General features: G+C 35.3%; 1 protein-coding gene across 2 annotated transcripts in view; it reads right to left on the bottom strand.

Moving 5' to 3' along the window:
* The window catches only part of SPATA5 (spermatogenesis associated 5), a 330,546-nt gene that overhangs the window by 191,926 nt on the left and 113,327 nt on the right, over nucleotides 1-25,293 (bottom strand). For both annotated transcript variants that reach the window (XM_043902355.1, XM_043902354.1), the window contains exon 14: nucleotides 18,241-18,367. In XM_043902355.1, coding sequence (XP_043758290.1) covers nucleotides 18,241-18,367 — 127 coding nt within the window. The remainder of the gene's footprint in view (nucleotides 1-18,240; nucleotides 18,368-25,293) is intronic.

Here is a 25,293-nt window from a genome sequence, read left to right as displayed (position 1 = left end):
TATAAACAACTGAGTAGCCTAGAAGAGAATCAGGAAAACCAGAGAAAAGGAACTGAAGTGTCATAACTGATAAGGCTATTGCCTAAGAGATGCAGTATCATTACTGCTTCAGAAATTAGATCTGTCTTATGAGTATTTCATAGCTCTAATAACTCCTACTAGCATTCTGCAACTGGTTTTATAATTAGTAATAAAAGTGAGAGTCAAACACGTTTGTAGAATATTGGTTTTGCCTCTCCATCATTTAGCACATGGCCTAGAACATAAAAGATGCTCAATAAGTATTTATTGTATGACAATCCAAGCCACAAATAGTTTATCTGAACAGTTTTGGTCCCAAAATTTGTTCAGGGGTTTTCTTCAAGGGTCAGAAAATAAATATTTTCAGACTGTCAGCCAAACAAGTAATGAGTGTGGCTGTGTTCCAATAAAACTTAATGTATAAAAAACATGCAATCAGCACAGGAGCTTTCCAATCTCTTCTTAGTTTATTCTATATCTAATTGGCTTAAGTCTTCAGTTAAAATTTCCTTCAAGAATAAAGGCAAATTAATCACCTATTTGCAAATATTTATTTTTCAATTCTAATCAACTAACTCAAATAAACAAAACATAATTACAACAATAACGACACATTCTCTTATCCTTTCCCTCTCTCTTTTAAGTGAAAATTGGTGACTCACTCAAACTGGGACAGAAGGTACTACACTAGCTAATGTTATCCCATAGTTTTTGTGAGAGAGAACACACACACACATGCAGCACTACCTGTCATCTGGTAATACGATGCAAATACCAGAGACTGAATTCAGGTAAATAAAGGCAAATGCAGAAGCTGCTCAAAGTATTAAATAAGCAAACAATTCAAAGACATTAAGTCTGATACAGAATTTAAGAATTAATTTAGTTAGTAGTTCAGAGTGTGAGTTTTGAAATTGTGTGAATTTGTTAAACTGCCAGCTCTAGCAAAGCAGGCAATTTACTTAAATTTTTTAAAGTAATAGTTTCCTCAACTGTAAACCAGGGGCAATAACAGCACCAACCTCATAAAGTCGCTGCACTCAATAAAATATCAGCCTTCCACTGGCTTTTGAAAGAGCACACCTACATTTTATCCAGAGGGGGAAATGAGTACATCATTAAGCCTGAAAATAAAGGATTAGCGAAGGAGAACTCTTAAATCTCCAAAAGTATGCTAAAATGTGCTTAAAAATATAATTTTGCTTACCTGCCCCACACATTAACATTTAATTTCCTTCACCGGTCTACTTACATAAACTATACCACCTCTTGTTTTTATTTTATTAGATCATAACCCTTTTTTTGTACTTTAATACAAAAAAAGTTTGAGAATCAAGATTTCCAAAAGGTATGAGTATTATGATTGACTTATACTTCTTTTCTCCTTAACAAAATATAACTAAATAAGTCTGTCATCAAATATGTAACCTTTGGACCATAAATTTTATTGGCATAAGAGATTAAAAGTTTTTTTTTTTGAAGTTGCTCAGTCGTGTCTGACTGTTTGTGACCCCATGGACTGTAGCCTACCAGGATCCTCAGCCCATGGGATTTTCTAGGCAAGAATACTGGAGTGGGTTGCCATTTCCTTACTGGAAGGTAAACACTATTACTTGATATGCAATATAATGACTGATCCAAAGCACTGATCTGATTCACCTGCACTGTCCCCTCCAGGAGACAAGAGTATAATCTAGTGTTTAAAAAATTAAGGAAAAGTATATTTTCATAATTTTAATTATACTTTATTACAATAAAAACTAGATTAAAAACTGTCCATGATACAAGTGTAACAAGTTAAATGACTTTGGTATTTAATAATTTCTCTAAAATATTTATTTGTAAAATCTCTAGTTTGCCAAATTTTTGTTAAGAAACCAGATTCTCTAATTGTCCCAGCATCAAAATTCTAACACATACTTCTGCCCTCAAAGCTGGGTAGCAATGTCTGAAAGCAAAATCTGCTGAGGCAGTTCTAAGCTTACTGAGGCACTGACAGAGGAAGGTCTGCATAAATGGGTTATCAGAAGATAAACGCTAGGAAAAGAGCCAGAACATGTGAGGCTTTACGTCCAAGAAAGTACTACTGGGAAGAAAATGTTGCTGAAATAAAGCTGACCTTTCTTCCACTGCATTTACAATTAAAACGTGTTGCTTTCCCCCCCCCCCCCCAAATGTGTTTAATGGTCACATTTATTGAAATTCACTTTAAATAGTGTAAAATTCTCTATTTTTAGTTTTATAGACAGAAACATTTTGACAAACACATACAATCTGATGATCATCAGTATAATCAAAATACAAACTACAAAATATATATAACCAAAATACAAACTTCCATCATTCCAGAAGTTTCCTCATTGCCCTCTGTGGTCCATGGCCCTTCCCTCCAACTACCAAATCCGATTTCTGATTCTATCATCCTGCCTTTTGCACACTGTCCCATGAATGGGACATTGTGTAGCATGTCTTCTTTTATCCAGCATGACCATTCTAAGATTTCGTCCATCTTGTTGCACATATCAGTTTATGTCTTTTTATAGCTGAACAGTACTTCACTGTAGGAACATGTCATAAGTTCTTTATCTGTTCATCAGCTGATAGACATTTGGGGCTGTTTTGGTGAGTGCAAATAAAGCTGCTTTAAAAAGTTTAAACTACAGGTCTTTGTGTGCACAAATATTTTCATTTCTGTTGGACAAACACCTAGGATTAGAGTTACTGTATGTATGATAAGGATATATTTAACTATATCAGTCCAGTTCAGTTCAGTTGCTCAGTAGTGTCCGACTCTTTGCGACCCCATGAACCGCAGCACGCCAGGCCTCCCTGTCCATCACCAACTCCCGGAGTTCACCCAAACCCATGTCCATTGAGTCGGTGATGCCATCCAACCATCTCATCCTCTGTCGTCCCCTTCTCCTCCTGCCTTCAACTATATAAGAAATCTTTTATTAAAAAAAGACAAAGACTGATAGCTTCACTAAGATAGGGCTATTAATGGATGGTATACCATAGTTCTTATGAGAGAGAACACACTACCAATCCTGCAGTTTATCAAGTTCAGGAATACACTGTGTGCTAAGTCACTTCAGTCACGTCCAACTCTTTGCAACCCCATGGACTGCAGTCCACCAGGCTCCTCTGTCCATGGGATTCTCCAGGCAAGAATACTGGGATGGACTGCCATTTCCTTCTCCAAAGGAATACACTGGTACTGTGTAAAATATAGATTGCTTACATTGAACTAGAATCACTTAGATAATATATGCAAATTACCCAACACATGCCTGGTATGCGCAGTATATGCCTAATGACTATTCTCTCTATACTGTTCAAATTCTCATTTTCTTATTAATGTTCTCAACTCCCCCAAACCCAAACTTACATAAGCCTGCAGTTAAACGTAAATCACTGTTTGTTAAGTAAGCTATACAGAAGAAGAGACAAAAATTTCAACCACTATTTTTTTTATTTATAATTTTATTTACTCTTGGCTGGGCGGGGTTTTCGCTGCCGCGTGGGCTTTTCTCTAGTTGTAACTAGCGGGGGCTACTCTAGCTGCGGTGCACTGGCTTCTCACTGTGGCTTCTGTTGGGAGCATGGGCTCTAGGGCGTGCGGGCTGCAGGAGTCGCACCACACGGGCTCAGGAGTTGTGGCTCCCAGGCTCTGAAGCACAGGTTCCGTAGCTGTAGTGCGTGAGCTTTACTGATCCATGGCACGGGGGATCTCCCTGGACCAGGGATTGAACCCATATCTCCTGCACTTGGCAGATGAGTTTTTTACCACTGAGCCACAGGGAAGCCCTCAACCACTTTTCAAAGCAAAACCAAATCCACTCATTCCTTTAAGCTGTTCATCAGTTGCAGAGGAGAAGCCTCTAACAGCAGCAGATCCCAAATAATATCCATTGTGTGTGTGTGTGTGTGTGTGTATATATATATCACATCTTCTTTATTCATCCATTTATGGACACGGGTTATTTTCATATCTTAGTTGTGAATAGTTTATTTCATATCTTGAATAATATGAATACTGGGATGCATGCATCTTCTTGGAAATTGAGTTTGTGGGGTTTTTTTAGGATATATATCCAGGAGTGGGATTGCTTGCTGGATCATATGGTAACTCTATTCTTAGATTTTTTTTTTTTTTTTTTTGAGGAATCTCTATACTGTTCTTCATAGTGACTACAATTTACATTCTAACCATCAGTGTAACGGGTTCCTTTTCTCCACATCCTCTCCAACATTTATTGCTTGTAAACTTTTTGACGATACTGAGAAGTGTGAAGTAATATCTCATTATGGTTTTTATTTGCATTTCTCTAAAAATTAGTGAGGCTGAACATCTTTTCAAGTGTCTGTTAGCTATCTGTGTGTCTTCTTTGGAAAAGTGTCTATTCAGGTCTTTTGCCCATTTTTTATTTGGGTTTTTTTTTTTTTGGTATTGAGTTGTATGAGCTATTTATATAAAATGAAATAAGACAGAGATAAAGACTGTTATGGGCTTCCCTTGTGGCTCAGCTGGTAAAGAATCTGCCTGCAATGCGGGACACCTGGGTTTGATCCCTGGGTTGGGAAGATCCCCTGGAGAAGGGAAAGGTTACCCACTCCAGTGCTCTGGCCTGGAGAATTTCATGGACTATATAGTCCACGGGGTCACAAAGAATTGGACACGACTGAGCGACAGGGATTCCCTGGTGGCTCAGGCGGTAAAGTGTCTGCCTGCAATGCAGGAGACCCGGGTTCAATCCCGTATCATAATACTTGTAATTGTAATCTAAAAAACAATACAAATGAATCTATATAGCAAAGCAGCAACACATTCACATATACAGAAAACAAATCAGTGGTTACCAGTGAGGAAAGAGAAGAGGGGAGGGGGTATGTTAGTATAGGATTAAGAAACACAAACTCAGAAGAGTTCAGTTCAGCCACTCAGTCATGTCGGACTCTTTGCGACCCCCATCGACTGCAGCATGCCAGGCTTCCCTGTCCATCACCAACTCCCAGAGCTTACTCAAACTCATTTCATAAAGTCGGTGATGCCATCCAACCATCTCATCCTGTCGTCCCCTTCTCCCGCCTTCAATCTTTCCCAACATCAGGATCTTTTCTAGTGAGTCTGTTCTTTGCATCAGGTGGCCAAAGTATTAGAGTTTCAGCTTCAGCATCAGTCCTTCCAATGAGTATTCAGGACTGATTTCCTTTAGGAAGACTGGTTGGATCTCCTTGCAGTCCAAGGGACTCTCAAGAATCTTCTCCAACACCATAGTTCAAAAGCATTAATTCTTCGGTGCTCAGTTTTCTTTACAGTCCAACTCTCACATCCATACATGACAACTGGAAAAACCATAGCTTTGACTAGACGGACCTTTGTTGGCAAAGTAATGTCTCTGCTTTTTAATATGCTATCTAGGTTGATCATAGCTTTCCTTACAAGAAGCAAGCATCTTTTAATTTCATGGCTGCAGTCACCATCTGCAGTGATTTTGGAGTCCCCCAAAATAAAGTCTGTCACTGTTTCCATTGTTTCTCCATCTATTTTCCATGAAGTGATGGGACGGAATGCCATGACCGGACTAAGAAATACAAACTACTATGTACAAAATAGATAAACAACAAAAATATATTGTATTGTACTGAGGATTATAACCATTATATTCTGATAACTTTTAATGGAGAATAAATTGTAAAAATACTGTATCACTATAATGTACACCTGAAACTAACATAATTACTGTAAATCAACTATACTTCAATCAATAGGTAAAATAAATGAATAAATTAAAATGCAATTGATGACTAAAATAAATGAAAGCAATACATCCTACATGCAGGAAACATTTCAGGTGAGCATCACCATCTTGTGTTCAAAAAGAGTAATTGCAATACCAGTACCAAATTTATTGTCAAATATAGAACACAGATGATAATAGAGACCAAAGTATGAGATCTAAAATCCATTTTTCAAATTTACTCTAATGTATACACCAATAATTATTGCATACAAAGTTTACGCTGTTCATGTTTTATGATTATAATACTTCAAAATTTACCTGTATTTCAAATTAGATGGCACATACCTTAAGAACTGAATTTTCTTATATGTCCCTGTCTGATACTTTTGCACACCACTTTCAAACACACAAACACATACAGAAAATATAATGCCAGACCAAAATATGGAATATTACTGTTAACCCTCCATAAGCACTTTAAAAATAATCACCAAACTAGCTCTTCTATTTGACTTTAAAATAGTCAAAAAATGGCTTCAGATTTAGTTCTTGGCTGCACTTAACATTAGTTCCCAAACATGAGATTCTATAGGTATTAATAATCCAAGAGAAGATTTTTCAACTTTAAAAATGACTCAATTCTAAATAATCATAGTCAGACATTTCTGGTGTAACTCAGAATTATTTTTACATTAATAGAAGGTTTTAAACAGCATAGTAAATAGACCACAATATTACAGGCTGAACAGATAACTATGAAAAGAGAAAATATGCAGCTCAACAAGTTTTCCTTTTTTAAAGAGTAATAAATTTTCAGGGAAGAAGTTAAGGTGTTTTTCAACTGTCAGCTAAGTTTTCTATTTCACAACAGTACCTTTAAGGCTGATTTATGGCTCTCCAACTACCCTCCCCCCCCCCCCCCCCCCCGCCATCTTCTGACAATCAAGTGGTTAAAAAGAAAAGCCACTTTTGCACCTGGATGATATTTGCTTACTTTATAACCTGTATGAAGAAAGGAACTTTTCAAAAACAAGAACATTTGAAAAGGTGATACCCGGAAAAAAAAAAACTTAAAAAAAAGGAGTATAAAACCTCAAAATCCAAAACAAAAACTCCAGAAATTTGTTTGGTAAATATCAACCTTTAATGCAGCATGTGGAATCTCTATTACTATCTATTTCTGTGTCACAAAATAAAACTGAGAACCTTGAAGACATATTACAGATTGTGTAGTACATCTTTGATAGGTACAGAAATAGAGGTCCAGAGAGGCTAAATAATCTCAAAGAACACACTGTTTGATAACAACAGAGCCTGAGTTAGAAACCAAGATCTCTTTGTATCAGTCTCATTTCTTTTTTTTTTCCCCCTAAATAGGCTCATTTCATTTTGAGATATAACTTATGTACCATAAAATACACTCATTTAAAGTGTACATTCAATATTTGTAGTACAACCATCAACAATATCTAGTTTTATAATATTTTCAGCATCTGGAAAATTTCCCTTAGCAGCTTTGCAGTCAATCTCTCCCACGCCTATTGTTGTTCAGTCACTAACTCATGTTCAACTTTTTTTGACCCCACAGACTGCAGTACACCAGGCTTCCCTGTCCTTCACTATCTCCCAGAGTTTGCTCAAACTCATGTCGATCGAGTCGGTGATGCCATCCAACCAGCTCATCCTCTGTCACCCCCTTCTCCTGTTGCCCTTAATCTTTCCTGGCATCAGGGTCTTTTCCAATGAGTCAGCTCTTTGCATTAGGTGGCCAAAGTATTGGAGCTTCAGCTTCATCACTAGTCTTTCCAATGAATATTCAGGGCTGACTTTAGGATTGACTGGTTTGTTCCTGCTCTCCAAGGGTTAGCATCAGACAATAATCTGCTTTTTATTTTTACAGGTTTGACTTCTCTAGAAATTTCATACAAATGGAATAATACAATATATAATCTTTTCTACTTCCTTTTACTTAGAGAAATATCCTTGAATTTCACTCATGTGTATATCAGTTATTCATTCCATTTTTACTGAAGTATAACTGACTTCCAATATTATATTAGCCTCAGGTATACAAAATAGTGACTTGACATTTTTATACATTACGTAATGATCATCGTAGTAAATCTACTTAATGTCACTACACAAAGTTATAACAATGTTATTGACTATATTTCCTATGCTGTACAATTATATCTTTATGACTTACTTATCTTATACCTGGAAGTTTGCAACCCTTAATCCTCTTCACTTATTTTACCTATCCCCTCACTCCCCTCTACTCTAGCAACCACTAGTTTATTCTTTGTATCTATTTATTTTGTTAAGTCTGTTCATTTGTTACGCTTTTTAGGTTTCACATGTAAGTAAAATATAGTATTTATCTTTCCGACTTTTTTCATTTACCATTACACACTCTAGGTTCATCCAAGTTGTCCCAAATGGCAAGGTTATAATTTTCTATGGCTTAGTAATATTCCATGTATATATGTATGCATGCATGCGTGCTCAGTCGCTCAGTCATGACTGACTCTTGTGACTTCAAGAACTGGGGGTCTAGCAGGCTTCTTTGTCCACATAATTTTCCAGGCAAAAATACTGGGTGAGTTGCCATTTCCTACTCCAGGTTATCTTCCCGACTGAGGGATCAAACCCCCATCTCCTACATTGGCAGGTGGATTCTTTACCACTAGAGAACAAGCTAGGAAGCCCCTATGCGTATGTGTATACATTATCTAGATCTCATGTCTTCTTTATCCACTCATTTATCATTGAGCACTAACGTTGCTTCCTTACCTTGGCTATTGTAAATAATGCTGCAATAAGCACTGGGATGCATCTCTCTTCTTATATTAGTGTTTTTGTTTCTCAAATAAATACTGAGAAGTGGAATTTCTGAGTAATATGGCAGTTCTACTTAATCTTTGCTAATACTTGTTATCTTCTTTATAATAACATTCCAACAGGTATAAGGTAATATCTCATTGTTGCTTTAATTTGCAGTTCCCTGATGACTATGATGTTGAGCATCATTTTAAGTGTCTGTTGTCATCTGTGTCCACTTTGGGAAAATGTGTATTCTTTGCCCAGTTTTTAACTGAGTTAAAAACTTGTTGACTTGTATCAGTTCTTTGAACATTTTGAATATTACTCCCTTATTGGATATGTCATTGCTAATATCTTCTCCCATTCAGCAGGTGGTAGCCTTTTCATTTTATTGATAGTTTTTTTCACTGTGCAAAAGGTTTTATTTTGATGTAGTCCCATTTGTTTCTTTTGCTTCTGTTGCCTTTGCCTCAGAAGGCAGATTCAAAAAATATTGCTAAGAACAATCTTAAAGAACTTACTATGTTTTCTTCTAGGACTTTTGTAATTTTAGGTCTTATATTTTAATCTATTTTGAGTTTACTTGCCATAGTATAAGAAAGTGATCCAGTTTGATTCTTTCACATGCTGCTGTCCAGTTTTCCCAACATCATTTATTGAAGAGACTGTCTTTCCCCCACTGTACATTCATGACACCACTGACATAATTAAGTGACTATACAAGCACAGGTTTATACCTAGGTTCTCTATTTTGCTCCGTTGATCTATATGTCTATTTCTGTGCCAGTAGCATACTGTTTTGATTACTACAGCTTTGTAGTATAGTTAGAAATCAGGGCGCATGATGATTGCTATTTGGTTCTTCTCTCACAAGACTGCTTTGGCTATCCTTTATGGGTCCATACAAATTTTCAGGATTATTTGTTCTAGCTCTATGAAAAATCCCCCTAGAATTTTGATAGGGATTGACTCTGAGACTGCTGTGGATAGTAGGGACATTTAAATATATTAATTTTTTTAATCCATAAGCACAGTATATCTTTCCATTTGAGTCATATTTAATTTCCTTCATTAACATCTTATAACTTTTAGAGTACAGGTCCTCACCTCCATGTTTAAATTAATTTCTAAGTATTTTATTTTTGATGCAATTGTAAATGGAAGAGCTTTCTTAGTTTCTCTGATAGTTTTTTGTTAATATATAGGAATGTAACAGATACTTGTATATTAATATTGCATCCTGCTAATATACTAAATTCATTAATTCTAATTCTTTATTTGGTGGAGTCTTTGGGGTTTTCTATATACAATATCATGTCATCTGTAAAATGATGACAGTTTTAACATCTTGCTTTCCAATTTGGATACTTTTTATTTTCTCTCTCTGAAATTGTGGTATCTACAACAAAAGAGTAAGATTTCTAAAGATGCAATAAAGGTATCATGTGAAATAAAACAAGATGCCAAGCCTGGAGGACATAAAGACTGGTTTGTGAAGTGGAATGTAAAAATAAGACACATAATACAGTTTTCAAAAATAAAGAACTATATAGAAGAGGTAATAAAAACTGTTCTTTATAGCATTTTGGAGTAGAATCAGGCTGGTATGTAGATGCTTTAGGCAGAAAAACAGCTGCTTGTTCAGTAGAATAAAGAGTTTCCTAGTAGTCTGAGTCAAAGATGAAGTGGTCTATTTCATGAGTTAACATACTCCTCATCAGTATAGGTGAGTAAATAAAGAATGGAGAAATGATGGGTAGAAATTTTATAATAGGGTCAATGTATCAGAAGCATAACTAGACTATCAAATTGTCCAAGTTGCTCTCTAATCTTAAAAAAAATAATTTTTTTAGAATGTGTGTATCAAGGACAATATGTACTTTATTACTACTCTAACAGAAGATTAAACATACTCCTACTTGCATGGTGACATAATCAAATGTGATTTACTAAAAAGTGAAAGTCAAAGTCGCTCAGTCATGTCCCCATTAACTATACAGTTCATGGAATTCTTCAGGTCAGGATACTGGAGTGGGTAGCCTTTCATTTCTCCAGGGGATCTTCCCAACCCAGGGATCGAACCCAGGTCTCCCACATTGCAGGTGGATTCTTTACCAGCTGAGCCACCAGGGAAGTCCAAGAATACTGGAGTGGGTACCTATCCCTTCTCCAGTGGATCTCCTGACCCAGGAACTGAACCAGGGTCTCCTGCATTGCAGGTGTATTCTTTACCAACTGAGCTACCAGGGAAGCCTGCAGGCACCCTGGGGCACACATAAACAAATGAAAAAGCAAAATCAGGTACAAAGCATCTACAGAGTCTTAACTCCTCAAAATTTAAACATCTAGTCTGAAAATCTCAACAATGAAAAACACTACAAAGGGCTTTCAACTCACAATTATAGAAAGCAAAAAAACAATACAACTTTAAGACTGAGATGTCATGAATACTATTTTTCATATAATAAAAATTTTGCTTCTATATTTATGGATTTTTGTAAGTCATTCAATTGGAAAAATAATTATTTAGTCCAAGAAAATGTATTTTAAAGATGAAATATTAAAAAAAAGTTCAAGAAGATATTGAAGGTACTTTAAAGAACAAAAAGTTAATATAATCTCTCTACTATTATTGGTTTATTTTAACCTCAGCATGATATTGACCCATATTTATGGGTCATATATATTTATGAAATAATATATTTAAACAACCTTTAGAAGAACTTTGTGGTTCTTGTGTGAACAATGGACATTAGAGACTTTAGTAAACTGCTAAAAGCTTACAAGGCTAGACCAATGGTCAGTAAACTTTTTCTGAAAAGTTCCAAGTGATAATTTAAGCTTTATAAGTCATAGGTCTCTACCATAACTACTAAGTAGTGCAAATGAAATCACAGACAATACATCAAAAATTAGTGTAAGTTAGCTGCTATATTTAAAATGGATAACCAGCAAGGTCCTACTGTATAGCATGAGAATGCTGCTCAACGCTATGTGGCAGCCTGGATGGGAAGGGAGTTTGGGGGACAATGGATACAGGTATGTGTATCCATGTATGGCTAAGTCCTTTGCTGTGTAGATGAAACTATCACACTGTTAACTGGCTATATTCTAATATAATATAAAAAGCTTAAAAATCTGAAAAAAAAAATAGTGTAACCTTGTATCAGTAAAGCTTTATTTATGAGGCCTGAAATTTGAATTTCGTATCATTTCACATCACAAAAATTACCTTTTTTGTCAACCATGTAAATAAGTAAAAACCATTCTTAGATCATGAGATGCAGAATAACAAGTGATAACAGATCTGGCACACAGCCCATAGTTTGCTGACCCCTGGGATAGACAGTCTTTATCTTAACCTCTAAATGAGACATGACCCACATATGCATACAACCTCTGACAAAATTCCATTCCCCCGTTACTGAAGCTGTAACCCTTGTTAACTGCTGCCATAATAAATATACTGAAAACACTTAATGCTTTAAAAAAACAAACAAAAAACCCCACACACAAACAGCAACAATAATAAAACTACTTCTGTCTTACAAAATGACAGTAAAGCTGAAATTGGAAAATGACCTTGCAAGAAGCCTCCCACATCTGACCAATGACCTTGCAAGAAGCTTCCCACATCTGACCACACTCTGGCTTACCTTCTAACACTCCAAGACTCTCCATATCATTTTGATAAATATTAAAGATCAAAAAGCATCCTGTAAATACTTATAGGAAAGTAAAGAATTATGATTCATTTAAACTTTTAATGTTTCTTAGATCAAGCAGCTTGTTTTTTAGTTCTGACTTATCTGAGAATAGCAGTAACAGATGAATAGGACTTCTAATTTATAACTAGGAAGGGTGGCGAGGAAAACTGTTCACAAACGTATTTTTAACCTGTCTGAAGGTATTTCTGGAATACAATTCATTTGAAAATCGGAAGCTACACATATTTAGCTTCTCATCTATTTAGCTTCTCATCTGCTGACATTTCTAAACATGCTAATTTTTCCATGTTAGAAAGATATCAATAAAGTCAACTTTTAATTTATAGTATTTAAGAAATAAAAATATTATGACATTTAACCAATCAACCTGTCTTTCAGAAAAACTGGGAGGAAAATTAATTCCAGTTTATAACTTCCATGAGTTAAACATACTAAGTTAGAAAATAATTTTGAATACTGAATCACTCACAACCTCTACATAACTTACAAAAATGTCCTCAGTTGAGCAATCTCTTCCATAGATGGCTTAGAGCATAATTTTTAAAATTCTACAAATTTACTATTATAAGAAAACTAGGTTTCAGGCCAGATATAATAATTGTAGTAGTAATCATTATTGAGAGCTTGTTATATACCAAGCATCAGTACTAAAAGTAGCCAAAGGGACAATATTTTAAAATATTCATAAAATTAATCAATTCTGAATCTTGTTTAACACTAGGGTAAGAAGACATGATCATTTCTTCCTTAATATCCAACACAAGTGCATGAAATACTATGGATTGAATACTATACTCTTCTAAAGGCGCTATGTAAGCTACAGCCTAACAAAGAACAATATAAACTCCCAGAGTCTGAGCTTTAAACCATTATTTGGGCATCAAAAATAATTGTTTGTTGCTCTGTTTCCTGCTGTTGTGTAAATCCAGGCCATCATCAATCTAAAGACAATGCGATGACCTGACATCACAATCTCATTTATCTTCATCTGTCCTTCACATTCTGTGATTCTTATGTAAAATGGACTCTAAAGGATGCAACTTCTCTTCACTCATCTAAAAGCTGAAAGAGGAGGATAAGTGGGTAAAAGGTCTATGGTGGCTTCAGTATACCAATGGAGACTCCCAGCAATCACTTCACTTAGCCCAGAGAGCTACATTGCAGCTAATGTGCTTAACGTGTAAACATAACATAGCAGGAAGTAGGAGAATGTGATTCTTGAGCTCTGTGTCTCACTTGCCTTGCTGAATCCTCAGGAAACTCCAGCATCAGTTTCCCCAGGCTACATGAAACTGAAATATTGTCCAAAAAAGATGCTATAAATGCACAATATATGGGACATAGAATGATATCAATTTCACTTCTCTGACAGTCCAAGAATTCTCTCCATTCCAATATACTAACTTAAGGTCATCATGATACAGAGGTTGTAAGTCAACAGGCAACAGGACTGTAAAGTAATGTGAGCTAATTTACATGGCCAAACACCTTAATTAAATGTACCCAAGTTAGACTAACTGCATCATATCTTTCATATTAGAACAATCCTTTTTCTTTCCAGATTTACGTCAAAAACAAAATTTCTACCTTTCAACATCAGCACAGGAAATTTACTTTAATTCTCCTGCCGCCTATTCTCTTCCTACAACTGTTTTTCCCAGACAAGACAGGTGGTGAAAACTACGTCTATTCATTTCAAAACAGGAAGTTGTTCTTTGTTAAATGATCTCTTAAGACTGTTTTGTTTCTAACAACACAGTCAGGGCACATTTTGAATACCATGTTATAATCACACATGTGCTAAAACCTTTTTTTCTTTCAATAGTACTATTAAACAATACACAAATGATAGTTCATAAAAAATCTAGAAAATACACTTGTGATATAGCTTATATCATCTGAGTAATGAAAGAAGTACAGTTAATGAAAAAATCATACTAAATATGAATGTGGAATTCTACCTGAAATAGAAAATGATTAAAACATTTTTACAAAAATCACTGATTATTTAAAGTACTATCTTTTGCACAACACGGAACATATGCAGACCATTTAGACCATGGTTCAATGTGCTAAATTACAGTTGCACTTGAAAGCACAGCGTGTATCACTTGATGATTTTGAAGCCATTGTTTTATCACAAAATATGTTTTCCATGTTACCAATTTTTCTTTGCTGCCAGTCATAATTATATAATTTCATCTATTACAAATTAGATACTACAGATTTTGAAAAATTTGAGTAGTAAAGGCCTTTAGATCCCTCTGACCTAGAAAATTAAGTTTCAGCATATAATTACAAACACTCTTAATATCTTAATTTAAATGTGTTCATCTAAGATTAGTTTGGTAAAAAAGTTGTATTTCTAAATTTAAAAAAATGAATCAAAGTATATATGTGTGTGTGTATATATACGTGTGTATGTATATGCACGCATACACACAAACAAGCATACGTGTAAGTACACATATATACATACATTTGTTTGTATATGTTTGCACTTCTCTGATGCATCCTAAGCAAAGGTTAATTAGTCAAAAGGCATTACCAGTGTGTAACAATACTGGTATTTAAAACACATATTTTCAACAATTAGGTGATTTTAGAACCAAGACATTAAAGGTAATATTTTATAAACGATCAAAAATATGACAAGAATTTTGGTAAGTCATTTCCCAAACTTTAATTTCTCAAAGTCTGTGATACTGAAGATTGCCACTTATGAGTTGCCATAATAAAGTAGAACATCTGTGTCCAAAGGCAAATATTATTAGCAAGCAATAAACACATTAAAAACAATGCAAAAAGAAATGTATAAAAGAACCACTTCCCTCCCTTCAATCTCCCACCTTTAGAGACAAGTTCTGCCCAAAGTGGTTAAGCTTTTTCTCCAAGAGAGCAAAGATATCCACAGACAAAAGTATCCCTAAAAGAATGGAAGTCATCTATCAATTACCTCTGGGGTTTTGACATATTCTAAGATGAAGGAGAATAAAGGTCCAAAACCTTAGAGTGACACAAGATAACTTATAATCTCTAGGTTTATCTTAAAAACTTCTTTAGGTCTTTTCTACCAGGTGGAGGTACAAAACAGGATAAATTTCACCTTAATGCAAAACACAAGAGGTTGAGGTTCAATCTAGGTCTTATAGAGCAAAAAGTTAGCAAAAGAGATGACATCAACAATTCCACTGTATTAACAATAGGCTTATGGTTATACTTATAAAGAACATGAAAAATGTATCCTTTAAATAAAGGAGTTTAAATTCATTTATCCATTTCTATTTTAAGAGAGATTATATGTAGAATTGAAGAAAGATATATCTGGACAAGGCAAGGCACAGAAATACTCCATCTGAAGAAGACAGACTCCACAGAAAAGGATATTTCAAAGGAGCAGGTTTGTACCCAATCAAATGAATGGCAAAGTTTGCCTCTGTGAAAGTTAGAAGTTATTCTTAGTGCCCAGAAGAGAACTCACATAGGGGCTGGAGAAGAAGCTGAAGAGTACTGTGGCAGGAAGAATTCTAGCTCAGTCAAGATGCTATTGTGAAGGGCTTTGCAAATGTAAAAAGGTCCTGAACCAGCTGACTAGAAGGTGAAGAGACTTTCCTTGATGGACCTAACTTGATCAGGTGCAACTTAAAAAGACACTAACTAGGCTTTTTCTGGCAATAGAAATTTAAAGCATAAGATGGATAAAATATGATGGAAATTCTCCATTGCTATCTTGGGACAATGGAAGGGGCCATGCAGGTCTCAAGGGGCTGAGAGTGGTTCCTAGGTGACAGCTAGAAAGGAGATTTAGTTCTTAGGTCTGCAACCACAAGAATTGAATTCAGCCACAATTAAGTGAGCTTAGAAGAGAAATACCAACTAAGGACAAGAACATAGTTGGCCAACAACTTGTTGAGTTCCTGAGCAGACAACTCTACCAGACCATGCCCAGATTTTGACCTACCTAGAGAAACAGTAATAAATAAGTATTGTGTGAAGTTGTTAAATTTGAGGTAACCTGTTACACAGTAAGACAAACTTAACACATGCACTAATCAAGCTAAATTATATAGCTTGATTTAGAAGAACCCAAGAAGTTTACAGTAAGCCCCAAATCCTACTTCAAGAAATGTGTCTAACATCAATGACACACAACATTAAAATACCAAAGAGGGCCATTAGATTAGACACTACAGGGAAAGAAATCTAAGAAATTTTCAAGCTCATTGGCCATAGTAACTAGGAGACAAAGATCATAAAATACATATGTATTTACCAGGAAAAAGATGACTCTTCTAGATTCACTGAAACCAAAAGGTGGGATTAGGTCATCTTTAGGTCTCTTTTAGAACTTTCTATAATTCTTGTTAAGATATAGTCCTATCTTTTTTAACAGACATGAGAGATGCCTGGGTACGAATCCAGATCCTACAGATGTTCATAACTCAACCAGTTTCTTATAAAACACTGAATCAGAAAGGGAACAATTTATTAAGGTTCAAAGCTTTCTCATCTGCATTCAACCAAGGGACTTTATAACACAGCAAAATACCAAATTGAACAAAAGCAAGGCTTTCTTCCCATATAAAACCTACCTTCCTATTTTCAAAAAGATGATTTTTTTAAAAATCCCATATTTAAAACTGAAAGTCTGTATATATGTGCACAAGGAGGAAAAAGTTTATAAGGCCATGTACATGAGGCAATAACATTAACAAAAGCTGAGAAACTGGTTGATGCCCTGGGAGTAAACTTTTACTCTCAATTTAGATCCTTGTTAAAAAAATTATACACTAAGTATAAATTAGGCACTTAAAATTTAAGTGAACTCATTTGTTAAAACATGACTTGGGGGAAAAATAGAGGTAGCAATCAGTTCAGTTCAGTCGCTCAGTCATTTCTGATTCTTTGCGACCCCATGAACTACAGCACACTAGGCCTCCCTGTCCATCACCAACTCCCGGAGTTTACCCAAATTCATGTCCACTGAGTTGGTGATGCCATCAAACCATTTCATCCTCTGTCGTCCCCTTCAACTCCTGCCCTCAATCCTTCCCAGCATCAGGATCTTTTCAAATGAGTCAGCTCTTCACATCAGCTGCTGCTGCTGCTAAGTCGCTTCAGTCGTGTCCAACTCTGTGCGATCCCATAGACGGCAGCCCACCAGGCTCCGCTGTCCCTGGGATTCTCCAGGCAAGAACACTGGAGTGGGTTGCCATTTCCTTGTCCAATGCATGAAAGTGAAAAGTGAAAGTGAAGTTGCTCAGTCGTGTCCGACTCTTCGCAACTCCATGGACTGCAGCCTACCAGGCTCCTCCGTCCATGGGATTTTTCAGATAAGAGTACTGGAGTGGGTTGCCAGTGCCTTCTCTGTTACATCAGCCAGATAGTATTGATTTTGCACCTATATAGCTTAATTTATTGGTATAGTCTAAGTAACTTCTTAAGAGAAATAAAACCCATTATCATTTTGATTCTAATTACTCTGAGAGCAATTGCTAGGTCAGGAGTTCTAAAAACTGTTGAAAATAACAAGTCTAACTAGTTAGTGAATATCCAGAATTTTATCTTAACATGAATGAAAATATTAAAAAAAACTTCTCAAAATAAATCAGATGAAACACAAAACGAATTTCAGAACTTCAATACCACAGGGAACTATACTGAAAGTTTAATGCAACAATGAGGGAGGGGAAATTCAAGGGATAATAAAATAGTTTCATTAATACCAAACCATAAGTAATAAAAACATAAACAAAACTTTTTCTCTGTTCTCTTCATTTCCTTTAGTTTAAGATCTTTTAGTATCCTCTACATGACAAACTGATTAAAAAGCAGTTTGACAGAAAAAAAAAAAAAAAGAATCTAATATAATCAAATGATCCAGTTCTTGATTATACAATGTACACACTGCCTTCTTTCCTTACCTTGTCTATCCTATCTGGACGATTGGTAGCTGCCAAGATTGTCACGTTCTTTAACTGTTCAATGCCATCCATTTCCGTCAAGAGCTGAGCCAAGACACGATCAGCTACATTCCCAGCACCTGAAGAACTGATTTTTTAAAATACAGTTTTAAAAATCTGTTTACCTATTCCCAAACATTCGACTATTTTAAAAAGACTGTATATTCTGCACCAAGAAACACTATGTCTTTTTCAAATTATAAAACTTATGCTTCAGAATTCTTTACTTGTTGAATTATCATATTCAAGAACTAACTAGATTGAAATAATTTCTTTTCTTCCATCATCAACCATGATTATTTTCTGCCCAATAATGCTAAAAAAGCATCAAATATAAAAGATCTGGGAAGATATAAGATTATTTTTTAAAGGTTCATCAAATACATAATTACTTAACTGATATTTACATTTTATATGGCAATTAAACTGACAAGAATTGGGAATAAACAAATGAGTAAGATACAGATTCAATCTCACATGAAGTTCAGAGCTTACATGAGACAGAAAACTCCTTACAAACGTATAACAAATGGGGTATTTTTGACCTATCTTGCTATTTTCATAAATATTAAGAGTATATTTAAACATATCAGCAGACAAGGAGTCACCACAATACACATATCTGGAGAGATAGGCAAAAAAGAGCATTTTATTTTGTTGCTTTTGTTCATGTCCTAGGTCAATTACAAAGCTACTCCTGGACAAACTATACTTTAATCTCATTTCCTTTGATCACAAAAAAATTACTGAATATCTATTCTTAAGAAGTAAACCCAACAGGTCTTAATAGTGAACAAAATCCTGATCTTACACAATCAAGGCCTCAAAATAACAATTCTCATTAGCACCAGCTGGAATTTACTAAAATCTGTTCAGAACTGAGAAATACACAATAAACCTCTGGGTGGACAATTATAGAGTGAAACAACACTGTAAACGTATTAAATGTATAAATTCAATCAGATGCTGTTCAGAGTGGCTGAGGAGGTGAAGAGGGAAAGAGGGTAGAAAACCACACTCCATACTCTTGTCTTAGCATGACAGTAAGTACACCTCAGTGTTCATACAATCATCACATAATATATTTAGTAATAAAGTAATCAGGATCTCTAAACAGAAGAATTTAGATCTCAGCATGCATTACAAGTTCCAAAACTTGACACACAGGAGAACAGCCTCTAATTCACACTAATCAAACACATGAGGTTGTTATATAAATCATTACTATCAATTAAATTAAATGGTTGGTTCTTCCAGGTTATTATATAAATTACACTGTCAATTTATTAAATGGTCTTTCCCAATGCCAAAAAAGTTTGCGAGCAAGCAAGGAGAATCTGAGAAGCCAGTGAGATCTGTTTTAGTTAGCACTAATTCCTGCAAGTAAACAATTGGCAGGTGTATGAATTTGCTGACCTGATTCTACTTAAGAATAAACTTAGAACATTTTGAATAAATGGATTACCTATCCTTCCAAAAATGCTCCATGATAAAACTTTTCCAAGTGTTAGATAGGATAATTGCTAGCAAAAGTTCTAGGGCTCCTGCATGATGACTACAAGCATATAAATATTTAAGAATGCCAACTGATTACATCCGAGGCCTATAATTGTATCTACTTTGTAATACCACTTGTTGTGGTACTACAAGGTGCTATGGAAGGTCACAGGATCAAGTCTTGGGAGAGTCAAGTGAGCTGTCCAGAGGAAATGGTTTCTAACCTACAACCTAAAAAAAAATGAGTGGGGACCAGACAGTCAAAAAACAGAGGGAAGAGAGAGAACACTGAAAATGGAAACCACTTCAGAAGAGCACAGCATAGCAGTAATATAAAAATGTAAAAGATCAGCAGAGAAAGATAAACCAAGGGTGTATGACAAAGGCTTTATTATCCAAATTACTGAGTTTGGATTTTAACCTGAAGTGGATAGGAAGTTTCAAGTAGAGACATGACAAGATCAGATTTATGTTTCTGAGGACCACAGTAGCCACAATATAGAAAACAGGTTACAACTGAGCAGTGAAAGTCGCTTAGTGGTGTCCGACTCTTTGTGGACTCTATATACTATATAGTATATACTATATAGTCCATGGAATTCCCTAGGCCAGAACACTGGAGTGGGAAGCCTATCCCTTCTCCAGTGGATGTTCCTGACCCGGGAATCAAACCAGGGTCTCCTGAATTGCAGGCAGATTCTTTACCAACTGAGCAATCAGGGTAGTCCCAACTGGGCAGTAATGAATAAGAATTTTAGAAGTCTTAACTCCCTCCTAACAAGTAAAAAGCTCTATAAATGGAAAAATTAACAATTCTTTTTAGATTCTTCAGAAATGTGAGACCCGGGTATCCTAATCTGTTCAGGCTGCTATAACAAAACACCACAGACTAGGTGGTTTATAAACAACAGAACTGCATTTATCACACTCTGGAGGCTGGTAAATCTAAGATCAAGAGGCCGCATGGTCAGGTAAGAACTCCTCCTCTGGCTGGTACTGACACCTCCTCACTCTGTGCTCACTTACCACTACACTACTAAAGGCCTACTTGCCACAGTTCCTTTTACCCAGTAAACCATGTCTATCAAGAGAAAAACTATAAGGCAGAATAAAAGGCAAACCAACACAGCTAGAAAGAAACTGAGCTAGCATCAGAACCAGAGAATTAGCAAGAATGCTGGAACTATCAGACCAGTAATTTTTTAAAACTATGACTAATATGCTAACGGCTCTAGTGGATAAAGTAGACGACATGCAATAAAAGGGCAACATAAGCAGAGAAATGGAAATTCTAAGGCTCAAAGAGAAATGCTGAGATATAACACTGTAACAGAAAAAAGGAATTTCCTTTTTGGGTTCATTGGTAGATTACACAGGGCTGAGAAAATAATCTCTGTTTAAGTCAACAGAAACATTCAAAATGGAAAAGCAAAGAGAAAACCGGACTAAAGAAAACAGTGGGAAAAAAAAAAAAACACAACAGAAAAGAATATCCAAGAACTGTGGACAACAAAATATGTAATATATGTGTATCTAAAATACAAAAAAGAGAAGACAGAGTAGAACATATTTGAAGCCATAATGACTGAGAATTTCCCCAAATTAATGTCTGACACCAAAATCCAAGATCAAGGAATATAAAAAATCAATAATGCCCTGAATATTCCAGCTGACCACTACAGGATATCTATGCTGTCACAGTATGGTCAATACTCAGTTTGACCCTAATAGTAAATAAATTACTTTAGATTAACAACATATCCTATAAAAGCAGATAAGACATATATTAATATAATGAGTTATCTTCCCCAGCTGTCTGAGAGCTGTGTAAGCTACATGTGCTCTGAATAACTGCAGCTTTGTATAAACTGTTAATACAGAGAATGACATAAAAGTATGTATTTTTTCATTTTGCCATGATTTCCCAGTAAAAATTCCAAGCTAACATAGGCATTACATTACATTTGTATAGTTTTGCTCATTACACTTCTATAGTTTTGACTCAATTTACCCTCTACAAAAAGCAATTTTTTTAAGGAAAATTTTCACAATCTTGGCCCTCCCTATGCTGCTGTTATAAACATAATCCAATAAAAGGAAAATAAGGAAAATTAACACATGCAAGTTCAAACATTTTTCTGACAACAAGCTAAAAACTGAAGCAGAAAAAATGCTTATAAACGTGTCATTTTCTTAAGTGCCATAGATCTAGAAATGTTGACAAGGAAAACTAAAATTTTACAGTGATTGTAATAAATGATTATATAATATAAAGTTTTACAAATGACTCCAGTAAAATCTGCACTGATCAGTACTTATTGGGAAGGTTGCTTTGAATTTGGGAAAGAGCTAAGATATGATACTCAGTGAATCTTCCCTCGTAGCTCAGTCGGTAAAAAATCGGCCTGCAATGTAGGAGACCCGGGTTTGATCCCTGGGTTGGGAAGATCTCCTGAAGAAAATGGCAACCCACTCCAGTATTCTTGCCTGGAGAATCCCATGGACAGAGGAGTCTGGCAGGCTACAGTCCACGTGGTCGCAAGAGTTGGACATGACTTAACAACTAAACCACGATGATACTCAGTAAGCTTGGGTTCAATTGCCAGGTTTACCACTTTTCTTTTTGTGTAATGTTGTACAAGAGATACTTCTCTGAGCCTCAGTTGTCTCAATCAAACATGGAAAGACCCATAGCATCCTCAAAATTAAATAAAATGTATAAAAGGTCTAGCATAATAGCGCAAAGAAAGGATCAATAGATAATTATAATTCTTATAACTATTATTACCACTGTACCTTGGTTACTGGTAATGTGTATAACCTATTACAAGCTATTTTAACCAATTAAACTGAAAAAGGAATGTGTGGCACATAAATGTTACTGAAATAAAACATGAACATGATGTATGATTAAAGATCTTCAGAAGTTAAAACAGGTCAGCAGATATATATTCTCAGTTCCCTACTTAGCTTTACTTAAAACATAAATAGAAAGTATCAAACTTCCTTAAACTTTTCCATGAAAACCACCAACATAATGCTAAGGTAAAAACTCAACTGCTTTTCAGCCTTTTGGCTAAGATTAAGATAAAAACTACTCCTCTTAAGCCCTTCATAACGATGCCCAAAACAGTGAGCCTAATAAATAGACTACTAAGAAACACTTTTTTTATACAAGCTGTATTAGAAGGAAATTACTATACACTGGTAATGAGACTTCTTTACATTTTAGTCTTAACTATATACTAGCTGTTCAAATGCAGTGAGTTTGGCTCCTCAGAGTCCTCAAGGCAAAATATATTTTGAATAGCAAAAATTTCCAGATAAGGAGATCTTTATACTGCTCAGATATTTTAAAATGACTTTTTTAGGCAAACCTTCTAAAATAGAAAAAAACCAATATACTGTAAGACTGCTCAGATGTAGAATTGCTTGGCTCAAGAAACTGAATGAAAAGAAAATCTCCACGTCCTTGGTTTCTTAGATCTATACCAAAAGAAGTTCTCGTCATCTGTTACTTCTATCCTCTTTTTCAGTCTTCTAAATGAATCTTTTTTTTTTTGTGGGGGTGGGGGGTGGGGGGATGTAGGGGGTAGGTGGATACTGATTCAGGATCTTTATTTATAATGCTCTAAATGTGATTACAGACACACAGGATTTGGAACCCAATGACTTGAATGCATGAGAAAAGACTCAGTTTGATTCCCCTACACTAAGTGTGACTGAATGACCTTCCGGCAGAATATAATATGGTGATCTCTCTACAAAATTAATTAGTATACCAAGGACGTCCATAGTCTTTCAAAATGTTTTCTCACTGTAGTTAAGTATCTGTGTTGTTATCCTCTGTTAGATTTTAATACTGTTGCTATCAGCTACATTGAAAAGAACATTTATTGTTTCTGTACCCTTAGCACAACTGGCAAAGTTTTCTGAGTCCAGACTCACTGTTAGAGTTACTGTGTACAAAAACTATTGAATTTTTTGAGAAAAACACATCAGTCAGCACTTCGTTAATTTTTTTTGGAGCTCTCTGACAAGTGAATGTATTCCATAGCTTACAAATAATTTTTTATAATAAAGATGATGATGCTTCTATGAAAATAATGCAAGTGACAAAACTCCAAAAGACTGTCTCGGTGTTAAATTTTAAAGTAAAATTAGTTCATAAATGACACTAACACATGGTGAAATCAGATTCTGCTAACAACCAGCTGATTGAACCTAATCTCTAGTTTCTGTAAGCCTACATTTCCTTATTCAAAAACTAAATGTCTGGGTGCTTCTCTGTTAGATACTGTGCTGGACACCTGAGGTAGGAGGATAAAGATGTTACTGTTCCCTTGAGGGTGTCATAATTATTGGCCTATATGAATAAGGGAATTAAATTAGATAGCATACAAGTCCTTCTAGTTTCAAAATTCTGTTAGTCTCTGTTGGTAACAGAGAACACCTAAGTTATTTAATTCATTCATTTCAATAAAAGTATTAGCAATTCAGGAAGGTATTGATACCTCTAATAGAATGCCTCTAAACAGAAAGGTATAATACTGGTCCAATTTGTTATCTGTAGAGAAACTGGGAGCTATAATTAATGCTGAAGATGAGGTGAAGGGAATTCTTTGGATTCTCATTTCCCATGCTGCTTTTGCCCTTTATTTCCACAGATCATTGAGAACTAGCTGGAGAATAGCATAGTGAAAATGTTTTATGGACTGAGAAATATTCTTGGCTGACTTTCAAAGCTGCAGTAGGAAACAAAATCCATAAAACTGACATCCTAGGAAATCAAAACCAACTTCAAGTTTAAGAATAAATGTGTAATCACTAACATAATGAAATGATTTTAAAACTTTATTATCTGCTAGAGATAAAGGCAACACAACAATGGAAAAAAATGTTCAGCTACAGAAAGTACTAAAATTAGACTTTTCCAATAGATTAATTTTCTTTTCCCTTCAGAAGTCAAGCCCCTTTCCCAAATTACCCCCCTTCAAAAGTCACAGTGCCATGCACTAAAGAGACTTTATAACATCTTAAAACAGGTCAGGAAACTATAGCCACAGTCTAAATCTGGCAGCCAACTGTTTTTCATTTGATTACATATTCTCTGTAGCTCCTTTTGCATGGTAGCAAAAGAGATGAATAGCTCCAATAGAGACTGTATGGCCAAAAAAACCAAAAAACATTTACGAACTAGCCTGTTTCAGAAAACATTGCTAACCCTCATCTTTAAGAAATCTCACCACCATGATGCTAATACTACATTGATTTTATTTTTCAATAGTAAAAATTTCACAAAAATGATATGTATTTCCTTTCAACTCCTTTAGTAAAATAAAATCCCCTATTGTCCCTTCATATGATCTTTAAATTATAGACCAACAGTTGATATATCCAATTTACATTTCAAAATTTTTTTCTAGTATAATTTTCAAGTGTCATAAAGAATCCCAAATGGCAGGCATCTGAATTTGTTTCTTAAAACCTACCTCCTATGGGAGGTAGGTCAATATT

Source organism: Cervus elaphus, chromosome 5 (genome assembly GCF_910594005.1).
Source record: "Cervus elaphus chromosome 5, mCerEla1.1, whole genome shotgun sequence".
Lineage (NCBI taxonomy): Eukaryota > Metazoa > Chordata > Mammalia > Artiodactyla > Cervidae > Cervus > Cervus elaphus.
The sequence above is the reverse complement of the archived record's forward strand: the minus strand, read 5'-3'. Positions and strand labels throughout refer to the sequence as shown.